General features: G+C 41.1%; 1 protein-coding gene across 1 annotated transcript; it reads right to left on the minus strand.

The window, feature by feature from the left end:
* Positions 1 to 110: 110 nt before the first annotated feature.
* Positions 111 to 4,228, minus strand: LOC121570629 (E3 ubiquitin-protein ligase TRIM47). The gene is made up of 10 exons (XM_041882103.2): positions 3,541 to 4,228; positions 3,349 to 3,444; positions 2,639 to 2,872; positions 2,328 to 2,487; positions 2,022 to 2,068; positions 1,693 to 1,932; positions 1,418 to 1,558; positions 824 to 1,060; positions 561 to 665; positions 111 to 349 (listed from the first exon to the last, which is right to left on the minus strand). The coding sequence occupies exons 1-10, from the start codon at positions 4,126 to 4,128 to the stop codon at positions 338 to 340; spliced, it is 1,860 nt and encodes a 619-aa protein (XP_041738037.1). The 5' UTR covers positions 4,129 to 4,228; the 3' UTR covers positions 111 to 337.
* Between the last annotated feature and the right edge of the window lie 8,318 nt (positions 4,229 to 12,546).

The raw sequence follows: 12,546 nt of genomic DNA on the forward strand, positions 1-12,546 counted from the left end.
AATGAACACATACATTTTATTGTCGGTTTCATGCAAATCCTTATTTCTGCTGATATCTTAGTAAACCAGGTTACACAAAACTCTGATATAGAACTACAGAGACTTTCGGGTAATATACATATTTTTATTGTAGGAAATACATGTTTAATATCAGTTTAATTGTATATATCAATAGCAAATTGTCTTACATTATCATACTTAATTTCTCAAATAATTATATCTTACACACGATTTCACTCTTATTACATATTGATGTGTGTGTGTGTGTGTGTGCGTGGCGTGTGTGTGCATGGTGTGTGTGCTTCCATCTTGTCCTGTGCATATGGTCTCCCCTTTACTACAGATGAAGCTAGAGAACGAAAAACATACATACAGAGAGAAACATTACATCACTCTTGTAATGACGCAATACAATAATCAGTATTAAAGGACTGTAATTCCTACAGTTGATGCATACAAACTATACTATGCCTTGCTATTTTTTTTTGCAAGAAAAATAGGCAAGCAAACAACGTTTTTTATGTAGACGTTAAAAGAGGTTGAGGGATTACTGGTCATACCTTTCTGAGGTCCAGCACATCCTGCAGCATATAGCGGATTCTCGGGGAGGTTGTCCTGTTCTTCACAATAGTCTCAATATTCCTGTAGTACTGATTCATTCTGGGCTGTGGAGATATAGACAGGCCAAGTGAATGCGTTGACTGATTTGTAGATCTTAATCTATTGGATTGATCTATCCAATAATTTGGGATTAAAATGCACTGTACTCGTATAAATATAACAGATCAAATCAATGATTCAAAACAGACAGACAATGCTGTACCCTGGCCTTCTCTACGTCCAAGTCCTTGCCGATGGTGGAGAGCATTGTGCACAGACACTCCAGAGAGTTATCATCGCCATCATTAGATAGCTTTATGATACAGGTGTGCACAATTGACTCTGTAAGCATCTTCAACTTGAACAACTCGCAAATGAATCTGATGTTGCCTAGAGACCGTCTGCACCACATGGCCTTGGCCTCCTCCGGTTCCTCCTTCAGTCGCTGGCTGACCTCCCCCTGGAAGGTTTGGACAGGTTTCACAAGTTGTATCAGAGTGTTTAAGCACTTTTGATAAAATTCTAATTTAATTGGGAATAACAATTTATTTCCACTGCAATGTAAGGAGCAAGTTCTGATGTCATATACTGTATATCAAATATGTGTCAGTGTGTTCTGTCTATGGAGTAACCATGGAACATTTGTTTTATGACATGCATATTGCAGTGAAATCAGGGGGATAATCCCAACCGGGGCTTGAAACCTGGGAACTAGCAACTGTCAATCCAACCCCTTAGCTGTTAAAACGAGAACCAAACCTCTTGCCAAGATCACTAGGTGTCAGCTTAAGCTAGCCCCTAAAATATGTTATTGTACCTTGGTGGCGGTGTCCAGCTCCTTCTGCTTTCCTCCAAACAGCTCAGATGTATCATTCTCAAACTCCCTCTGGCATCGATTCAGCAGATAATTACGGAAATTCACAGTCACTCTCGGATTATATGACTTTGGCACTTTGAGCTGAAGAGTAAAAATTATGTTTTTACATCAAAGTTACAAAAAGTCAAAATGCCTGTGAATCAATGTTTTATTATGGCATTTGGCAAACAAGAGCTAAGACAAAGGGAGACGGGCACAAACAGTTGCAGACTTACCCCCATGAGGCAGCGGCACAAGTTGGCGTACACCACAGAGCTGGCAGGGTGTGCTATGGCCCTCTCATGTATGAGGTCAACGATGCCCTTCAGCTTGTTGTCTGTGTCAATGGTGAGCTCAGTCACTACCACCATCAACTGCTGGAAGTTCTTAGGAGTCAACCTGTCCAGGATGTGACACATAGGGACAAACAGCTTCTGCATCTGTGGATCCTCAGCTTGCATGGTTTCCTTCAAGCCCTATAGGGCAGATATGGGTGACATGGTAAAATATCACTGGCAATATTCAATTTAGAAGGTACTACAACACAACTACAGTAGGCACTTACCAGGTTCCGTTCTACTGACTCCTCACTGACAAAATTGCCAGTTATATCTAGACCAGATCCAAAGATTAGAGAGAGATAAGTAGAGAGAGACAGAGAGCAGAAAAATACATACATTAATGTTGAGGAGCTGGTGGTGTCCTAGTGGAGACTGTAGACAATGTACACTGTCTGAGCTTTGCTACCTACATAAATAGACTGTACACATCCTCAGCTGTGTAGATAAAGACATAAGGAAAAAGAGAAGGGAATTATCTTATATACAGAACAATCCATTAAGAGACACATTGAGTAATATTTAATGAGTACCTGTTTTAGAGACCTTCACCAGTTCCTCTGTGCAGACATCCTCTAGTTTGTCTTTCAGTGTAGAGGTGAACATCTTAACTTTCTCAAAATATACTTGATGACCAACAGGAATCCTGGGTATGTCTTCAAATCCAAGAGGGGCAACTAGAGACTTGCAGCTCTAGATTCAAACAGAAACAAAAGAGAGATGCAGGATTGTAAATAGAGAGAAAAAATAGCAAGACTCCTATGTACATGAAAATTACAGAGGAGCATAGTTACCAGAGCCATATATTTCTAAATGGCTCGGAGAGTTACTAATGCTGCAGTACCTGGAGGAAATGGATGTGATCCTCTGTCTGTGTAAGCAGAATAATGTTAGCATCAATCTTCCTCAGCTCAACATTGTCCTTCTCCAGTGTCTCTAGAAGTCCTTCAGTCTCGCACACCATATCCCTCTCCTTAGCTTTGATAATCTCTCTCACCTCAGAGCTTCTTCTCTCAATGAAGCGGATCAGCTCATTGAAGGTCCTCTCACTGTCCACCACAGCTTCCTGTGCAGAGCACTGATAGGGAATTCAGAAAGTAGGAATTTAATTGAAGCCGCCATCGTAATATACTTGTTTACAACCTACAGTGTTGCTGTTTACAACTTACCTGGTTGTATGTTTTAATAGTTCCTGAAAACATTCTGTGGTTTTATTTTACCATTGAAAATATGGCTCTACTTGAGCTCCATCAATCTGTTGCCCACAGTGAGATACAGGTTGAGTGGCTAATCTAACTATAGGAGAGCCGCCCGGAAATAAGACAATAAATGGCATTTACATGTTTAAGGACAACACACTGTGCTGACGAACGGTTAATTAAAAGCAGTGGGTGGCCGTCCTATCTGCTCAGACTAGAACATTGGCATTCAGTACATCATTTTCTGTTGATATCCTGACACACTGCAGCCACCCTCTACTTTTAGAGGTTTGTCTTCGCAATGTGTTTTGTCCTTTAATGTTGCCATATTTTACATCCACAGGTCAAAACTTACCTTGACAGAACCCATCACGTTTTGCAGATCCAGCATCACAGTTTCCCTCTCCTTGATTTTCTGCTGACATTCCATTTGTACCTTCTTCACCTGTTCCTGTGAATATACATATTAAACACTATTTGATAGTATTAATGCTGTGATGACAACAACAACAAGATTACATTGAAGAACAAAAGCTTTCTGGCATACCTGTTTCTTTGTCCTTTCAGCTTGAGCTACAACAATTTCATGACCTCTGTGTTGATCTATAGCACACTGATAACAAATGCACTGTTGATCAGTGCAGCAGTAGACCTCCAACAGTTTGTCATGGTGAGGGCAGATCTTCTCCTTTAGTTGTGTGGAGGCTTTACACAGACTATGTTTCTTCAAAACTGTTGATTCATAGTGAGGCTGAATGTGAGTCTCACAGTATGAGGCCAGACACACCAAACAGGATTTCACTGCTCTGTGTCGTTTATCAGTACAGATGTCACATGGCACATCTCCAGGTCCAACATACGGCAGAGAAGGTGAAACTTCTTGTCCCGTCTTCTTCAGTTTCCCCACTACTTCAGTTAGCATGTTGTTTCTGCTCAGGACAGGCCTTGGGGTAAAGGTCTGTCTGCATTGAGGGCAGCTGTAGATAAGCTTTTGATCATCCTGATCCCAGTGACCCTTAATACAGACTCTACAGTAGCTGTGTCCACAGGGAATAGTCACCGGATCGTTCAGTAAATCCAGACAGATTGAGCAGCTAAACTCATCCAGGTACACTGAAATACAGACCTCTGCCATTTTCAATGTCCTTAAAAACACTGAGAATAATCATCTAGTCACATTCAGTTTCATTTCTCTGAAACGGTTCTTCTTCTTCAAGTTTTATTGGCAAATCGCAACCAACTGACATGTGCATACACCGCCACCTACTGTACTGGAGTGTGAAGCAGCTCACAACCAACCTATACCACTATATTCTCTTAACTAACCCTACATTTCTAATAAAATAAAATAATTCCCTACAAATCTCATTACTCCCATCACCCCCACCCAAAATACCACCCACTCCCCATTCCCGTCCAACCTCTCTGACCCTGTCAAATAACATCTCCCTTTCTACATCATACATTTCACAAAATAATAATACATGTTCAAACGGTTTCTCTACCATACAGCCATTACACATTCCAGTACCATGTTTCCCTATCAATTTCAAAGATTAATTAAATCCCGTATGCCCTAATCTCATCCTACACAACATAAATTCCTCCCTTTCATTTCCATTATATGACACTATCTACAGATTTCATTGTACTATAAACATGTCTGCCCATACTACTTTCATCCCATTGTCTCTGCCAGCAATCTAACCCATTTTTCCGAATTAATGATTTAATTTCCCCTCTACCCAACTGCACCTTTTTCACTGGTCTTTTTGCTATTGTATCTACTATATCATTTCCATAAACTCCTGTATGAGCCGGAATCCAACAGAACTGAATTACGATACCATTACTTTGGAACCCCAAAAAGAGCATCATTATTGCTAACCATAAATCCTCACATTCTGACTTTCCAGATCTTAAACTACACAAAACTGATGTAGAGTCAGAACATATTACTACTCTTCTTGGTTGCGCCGCCTCTATCCATTGCAATCCAACAATTATCACATCCATTTCTGTTGCAGATACAGATAAATCATTTGTTAGTCTCTTGCATAAATTAACATCGAACTCAGGAATAAATACACCTGCTCCTGTCTTCCTATTCATGGGATCCTTTGAACCATCTGTATACACGGCAAGAAAATAATAAAACCGATGACTAATATATTGATCCACTATTGTTCCTACATTATCTTCTTCACACCACTGTTTATTTCCTTCAATCAGGCTAAGATCAACATGTGGTCTGGTATAAAACCACGGTGGCACATTTCTGAAACCGTTTTTCAATGAGTCAGATGGGGAGTGGCCTTTACCTGCAAGTGTAGAACATAGAGTTGGATAGAGGGTACGTCTTTGCCATTATGGCTTCTGTGACAGCATGGGCAGCACCATTGAGGCTTATCTCCATGTTAAAGTAGTACATTTCTTCGTCTTCTACTTCTATGAGTTTTATTGACACTCGCTAAACAAACAGAAAGGGTGCATACTGCCACCTGGGTTGGTGATTTACTGCCACATTCAGTTATGGAACGTTTACTCAGGAGTATAATTCATAGGCTGATACCTCCTGTTGATCTGGATGTTATTTTCTGTGTGATCCTTCCTTAACCTAGGGTTTCCCAAACTTGGTCCTGGGGCGGCCCCCCTGGGTGCACATTTTGGTTTTTGTCCTAGCAGTACACAGCTGATTCAAATAACCAATTAATCATCAAGCTTTGATTATTTGAATCAGCTGTGTAGTGCTAGGGCAAAAAACAAAATGTGCACCCGAGGGGTGTCAGGACCGAGTTTGGGAAACCCTGCCTTAACCCATGTCAAGTGTTAACAGTGTTTGGCCACCAAGTGCTAACAGTCAGTATCTAAATAATGTGTGTGAAATGCTAGATAGTGTATGTGATGTAAACAGAGAGATCTACTTTCTTGGGGACCTGAATATTGAGTGGTATTTATCAAGCTGTCCGCTCAAGAGGTAGCTTCTCTGTGTAACCAGTGCCTGTCATCTGGTTCAGGTTATTAATCAACCTACCAGGGTGTTTACAAACACTACAGGAACAAGATCATCCACATGTATTGATCCCATTTTTACTAATACTGTAGAACTCTGTTCTAAAGCTGTATCCGTACCCATTGGATGCAGTGATCACAATATAGTGGCTATATCTAGGAGAACCAAGGTTCCAAAAGCTGGGCCTAAAATAGTGTATATGAGATCATACAAAAGTTTTTGCTGCGACTCTTATGTGGATGATGTAAAACATATTTGTTGGTCTGATGTGATTAATAGGGAGCATCCAGGCGCTGCACTTTATGAATTTATGAAATTGCTTCTTCCAATTATTGATAAACATGCCCCTGTTAAGAAACTGTAAGGCTCCATGAATTGATGAGGAATTGAAAAACTGTATGGTTGAAAGAGATGGGGCAAAAGGAGTGGCTAATAAGTCTGGCTGCACATCTGACTAGCTGACTTATTGCAAATTGAGAAATTATGTGACTAAACTTAACAAAAAGAAGAAGAAACTGTATTATGAAGCCAATATCAATGACATAAAGTATGATGGAAAAAAACTTTGCTGTACTTTAAATGAAATTATGGGCAGAAAGACAAATTCAACTCCATCGTTCATCGAATCAGATGGCTTATTCATCACAAAACCATTTGATGTTGCCAATTATTTTAATGATTACTTCATTGGCAAAGTGGGCAAACTTAAGCAGGAAATGCCAATAACGAAAAGTGAGCCACTGTATTCATGCATAAAAAAAACAAATAATGAAAGAAAAGCATTGTACGTTTTGAATTTTGTAAAGTTCGTGTGGGACAGGTGGAAAAATTATTGTTATCGATCAATAATGACAAACCTCCTGGCATTGACAACTTAAATGGAAGGCTACTGAGGATGGTAGGTGAGTCTATGGCCACTCCTATCTGTCATATCTTTAATCTGAGTCTAGAGGAAGGTGTTGGCCTGGAGGGAAGCCAAAGTCATTCCGCTACCCAAGCTGCCTTTACTGGTTCTAACAGCAGACCAATCAACTTGCTGCCAGCTATTAGCAAACTGTAGGAAAAAAATGTGTTTGACCAAATACAATGCTATTTCTCTGTAAACAAATTGACAACAGACTTTCAGCATGCTTATAGAGAAGGGCACTCAACATGTACTGCACTGACACAAATGACTGATGATTGGTTGAAAGAAATTGATAAGAAGATTGTGGGAGCTGTACTGTTACATTTGATATTATTGACCATAACCTGTTGATGAGAAAACAGCTGTGCCACTAGAGATCCTGGTTCGAATCCAGGCTCTGTCGTAGCCGGCCGTGACCGGGAGACCCATGGGGCGGCGCACAATTGGCACAGCGTCGTCCAGGGTAGGGGAGGGAATGGCCGGCAGGCTTGTGGGTTTGTTTCCCACGGGGGGCCAGTATGAAAAAAATAAAATATTATATATATATATATATATATATATATAATGTATGCACTCACTAACTGTAAGTCGCTCTGGATAAGAGCATCTGCTAAATGACTAAAATGTAAAATGTAAATGTAATATGTTTTATGGCTTTTCAACCTCTGCTATATCATGGATTCAGAGCTATTTATCTAATATAACTCAGAGGGTTTTCTTTAATGGAAGCTTCTCTAATGTCAAACATGTAGGGTGTGGTGTACCGCAGGGCAGTTCTCTAGGCCCTCTAAATTTATACAAAATTAAAAACGGAAATATTACATTTCCATAAGTATTCAGACCCTTTACTCAATACTTTGTTGAAGCACCTTTGGCAGCGATTACAGCCGAGTCTTCTTAGGTATGACGCTACAAGCTTGGCACACCTGTATTTGGGGAGTTTCTCCCATTCTTCTCTGCATATCCTCTCAAGCTCTGTCAGCTTGGCTGGGGAGCGTTGCTGCACAGCTATTTTCAGGTCTCTCCAGAGATGTTCGTTCGGGATTAAGTCTGGCCTCTGGCTGGGCCACTCAAGGACATTCAGAGACTTGTCCCGAAGCCACTCCTGCATTGTCTTGACTGTGTGCTTAGGGTTGTTGTCCTGTTGGAAGGTGAACCTTCGCCCCAGTCTGAGGTCCTGAGCGCTCTGGAGCAGGTTTTCATCAAGGATCTCTCTGTACTTTACTCCGTTCATCTTTCCCTCAATCCTGACTAGTCTCCCAGTCCCTGCCGCTGAAAAACATCCCCACAGCATGATGCTGCCACCACCACGCTTCACCGTAGGGCTGGTGCCAGGTTTCCTCCAGACGTGACACTTGGCATTCAGGCCAAAGAGTTCAATCTTGGTTTCATCAGACCAGAGAATCTTGTTTCTCATGGTCTGAGAATCTTTAGGTGCCTTTTGGCAAACTCCAAGTGGGCTGTCATGTGCCTTTTACTGAGGAGTGGCTTCTGTCTGGCCTGATTGGTGGAGTGCTGCAGAGATGGTTGTCCTTTTGGAAGTTTCTCCAATCTCCACAGAGGAACTCTGGAGCTCTGTCAAAGTTACCATCAGGTTCTTGATCACCTCCCGGACCAAGGCCCTTCTCCCCCAATTGCTCAGTTTGGCCAGTGGTCAGCTCTAGGAAGAGTCTTGGTGGTTCCAAACTTCTTCCATTTAAGAATGATGGAGGCCACTGTGTTCTTGGGGACCTTCAATGCTGCAGAAATGTTTTGGTACCCTTCCCCAGATCTGTGCCTCAACATAATCCTGTCTCGGAGCTCTACGGACAATTCCTTCGACCTCATGGCTTGTTTTTTGCTCTGACATGCACTGTCAACTGTGGGACCTTACATAGACAGGTGTGTGCCTTTCCAATTCATGTCTATCAATTTAATTTACCACAGGTGGACTCCAATCAAGTTGTAGAAACATCTCAAGGATGATCAATGGAAACAGGATGAACCTGATCTCAATTTCGAGTGTCATAGCAAAGGGTCTGAAAACGTATGTAAATAAGGTATTACTGTTTATTTTTTTAATAGGAATTAGCAAAAATCTCTGAAAACCTGTTTTCGCTTTGTCATTATGGGGTATTGTGTGTAGATTGATGAGGATTTTTATTTATTTAATCCATTTTAGAATAAGGCTGTAACGTAACAAAATGTGGAAAAAGTGATGGGGTCTGAATACATTCCGAATGCACTATAAGTATAAATAACACATATTACAACACAAGCTAGGTTTCCATTCAATTGGCGACAGATTTCCATGCAAATATTCTAATTTCCGCATTTTCCCACCAGAGATGTCTTTCCATCAAATTGACTTGTTGCGGATAAAAGGCTGTGGGTGATGACGTAGTGCACATAAACATTACTTTTACATTTAAATTCCTGAATGTAGCAAATCAAAAATACAAGGTTTCCATCTACTGATGGTTTTGTCACAAAATATGTTGCGTTATATAGCGAATGTGCCCACTCTGGTATTGGCACGTGCGCTCTAGCCAACAGCTTGCAGAAACAGTGTGGGTATAGCCTACATGATGAGATTATTATTTGCCAAAGAGAGAGATTATTTTGATGTGCCAAACGGCAGCCAAGCATCGATCATCATGTCAGAATAAGACCCTCGATATTGATTGGAAAGGAGCATCAAGTTCATCACCTTGCACTTTCACCTCCCTGTGAAGTTCACCATAATTGATTTAATCTGTAGCCTAATAAACTGTATGCTTTCCTGAGTCGTAGTGGGAGGACCACACAACATGTCATTTTGTGACTCAAAGTTTACTTCGATATGATGGTTATTGTCCCCCATGACGAAACCGAGGAGGGGACTGTGGATCGGTCCATACGAGGAGGGGATTGTGGTCCGTCCATACGTTGGTCACACACGATCTCAGACAGCACTGGCCCGATTTCGACGAAACTTGGGTGAATGATGCATCCTGCGATAGAGATCCAGCATTTACAAAATTACACTGATTGGGCCAAGGCGGAAGCTATAATAATTAACTGAAATGTGTGAGTCACACCGGAGAGGGGAGGAGGCGAAGTGAGAGGGATAACTGGGCCCAAAATTTGTTTTCTCCAGCAGGTGGTGTTTTTTTCTTTGGCACAGTACAGGGAGTGGATTAGCTAAAGAGACTGCAGGGGTCAACATTCAGGGCTGCCTGCTGGTCCGGCAACATCTGCCGAGCTCACCGGGCCAGTTAATCAAGCTTTCACATGGTTCGCTTGGGCCAGTACATTTTCAAACTCAAAAACAAAAAAAAATAGATTTTTATTTAATCCTTCACAATTTTCCCAACGTCTTTTCGTGACAACTTTGATTTGCTGTGGGAGCAACCAAGTCTTTTTAAAAGAGACAGGATTCAACCTAACCGCAGGGGTTCCGGGATTATTTCCAGCAAAATCGCAAACGGACATTCTGGTAGTGCTCCAGTTCTCCCGGTCAGAATAAGCAACAGAGGACTTGGAAAGCATATCAACTCCTGTAGAAATGGCACTACGGTTATTGTGAGTAACCTAATTTTCATTCCTTTAACTCCGCCTTCTAGTGAGTTTATACAAACTGTCATCTCCTACCATTCTGATAGATTTAGCTCCACGGATAAATTATTAGACTGTATTAGTGATTTAAATACTTGGATGGCTCAGAACTTCCTCCAGCTAAATCAAGACAAGACCAAGGTACTTATTGTTGGAGTCAAAGCACAGAGAGAGAATCTAGCCGCACATTTTAATTCACGGGCAATAAAGATAAAACACCAGTTAAAAAACCTAGGTGTTATTTTAGATTCTGAACTCAATTTCGAATCACACTGTTGTGGAAAATTCGGCCACCACAACACATTAGGAATGTGACCAAAATAGCTTTTTACCACCTGAGGAACATTGCCAAGGTGCGGCCGTTTCTCTCTTAGGCTGATACAGAGAGACTCATCCATGCTTTTATTACAAGCAGGCTTGACTACTCTAATGCTATCCTGTCTGGTCTACCCAAGAAAGCCATTGATCAACTGCAAAACATACAGAGTGCTGCAGCACAGGTACTGACCACACATTACACTGGTTTTAAGGTCTCTGCACTGGATGCCTGTGAGTTTTAGAATTAAGTTGAAGATTCTTCTATTGGTTTTTAAATCAATCCACGATTGTGCACCCCAATACATGTCAGACATGCTTTTAAGTTATGTATCCAGCAGGTCCACTGGCACTGGCCTTTTAACTATCCCAAAGCCTAGGACCAAGAGGCATGGAGGCAGCCTTTAGTTATTATGCCCCCAGCCTCTGGAATAGCCTGTCAGAGAACATGAGGGGGGCCGAAACGCTGGACATTTTTAAAAGACATCTTAAAACACATATTTTTAGCTTTGCTTTTCCTTAGGGTGCTTTTTATTTGTGTCATTCTTTTTATTTTCATTGTTTTTTCTTCTTCTGTAAAGCACATTGTGTTGCATTCCATGTCTGAAATGAGCTGTATAAATAATGCTTGATTTGATGCTCGTTATCAACCAGCATTTGGTTTGCAAGCGGAGGCAAGAATGTCAGGGCCTTCCCTCTCTGTCTTGAGTGAGCCCCGCCTCAGTAGGCTAGGTCCTGGATAATTGCACCCTGTGCCCAGGCCTGTTATTATTATTTTTATAAATCAAGGAAATGTATACAGTATCTATTATATATATATATATATATAACATACAATACCAGTCAAAAGTTTGGACACACCTGCTCATTAAATTTTTTTTTTTTAAATTATATATATATTAATTTAAACTATTTTCTACATTGTACATAGTGAAGACATCAACATTATGAAATAACACATATGGAATCATGTAGTAACCCAAAAAGTGTTAAACAAATCAAAATATATTTTATATTTGAGATTCTTCAAAGTAGCCTCCCTTTGCCTTGATGACAGCTTTGCACACTCTTGGCATTCTCTCAACCAGCTTAACCTGGAATGCTTTTCCAACAGTCTTGAAGGAGTTCCCACATATGCTGAGCACTTGTTTGCTGCTTTTCCTTCACTCTGCGGTCCGACTCATCCCAAACCATCTCAATTGGGTTGAGGTAAGGTGATGCACAGAATGCTGTGCTAGCCATGCTGGTTAAGTGTAACTTGAATTCTAAATAAATCACTGACAGTGTCACCAGCAAAGCACCCCCACACCATCACACCTCCTCCTCCATGCTGCACGGTGGGAACCACACATGTGGAGATCATCTGTTCACCTACTCTGCGTCTCACAAAGACACGGCGGTTGGAACCAAAAATCTCAGATTTGGACTCATCAGACCAAAGGACAGATTTCCACCGGTCTAATGTCCCCTACCTTGCATCATTCATGGGGGACAACATGTTTACTGTTGCCTTGTTATATCAATATTTGCGCATGAATATGTTCCACTGCCATTTCTCACATAATACATTTTACAGACACAAAACAATCTCACCTTGTTTTGTCAAACTCTGGAAAGTTTACTGACAAATTAGCTGTTTCCATCAGGCCTGTCGTGACATTTTCTATCCGACATGTACAGATGTAGGATCTTAATTTGATCACTCTTGTAGGTGAGAATTTTCTTGCACAGCAGGAAATGCA

This window comes from Coregonus clupeaformis, chromosome 7 (assembly GCF_020615455.1).
Source record: "Coregonus clupeaformis isolate EN_2021a chromosome 7, ASM2061545v1, whole genome shotgun sequence".
Classification (NCBI taxonomy): domain Eukaryota; kingdom Metazoa; phylum Chordata; class Actinopteri; order Salmoniformes; family Salmonidae; genus Coregonus; species Coregonus clupeaformis.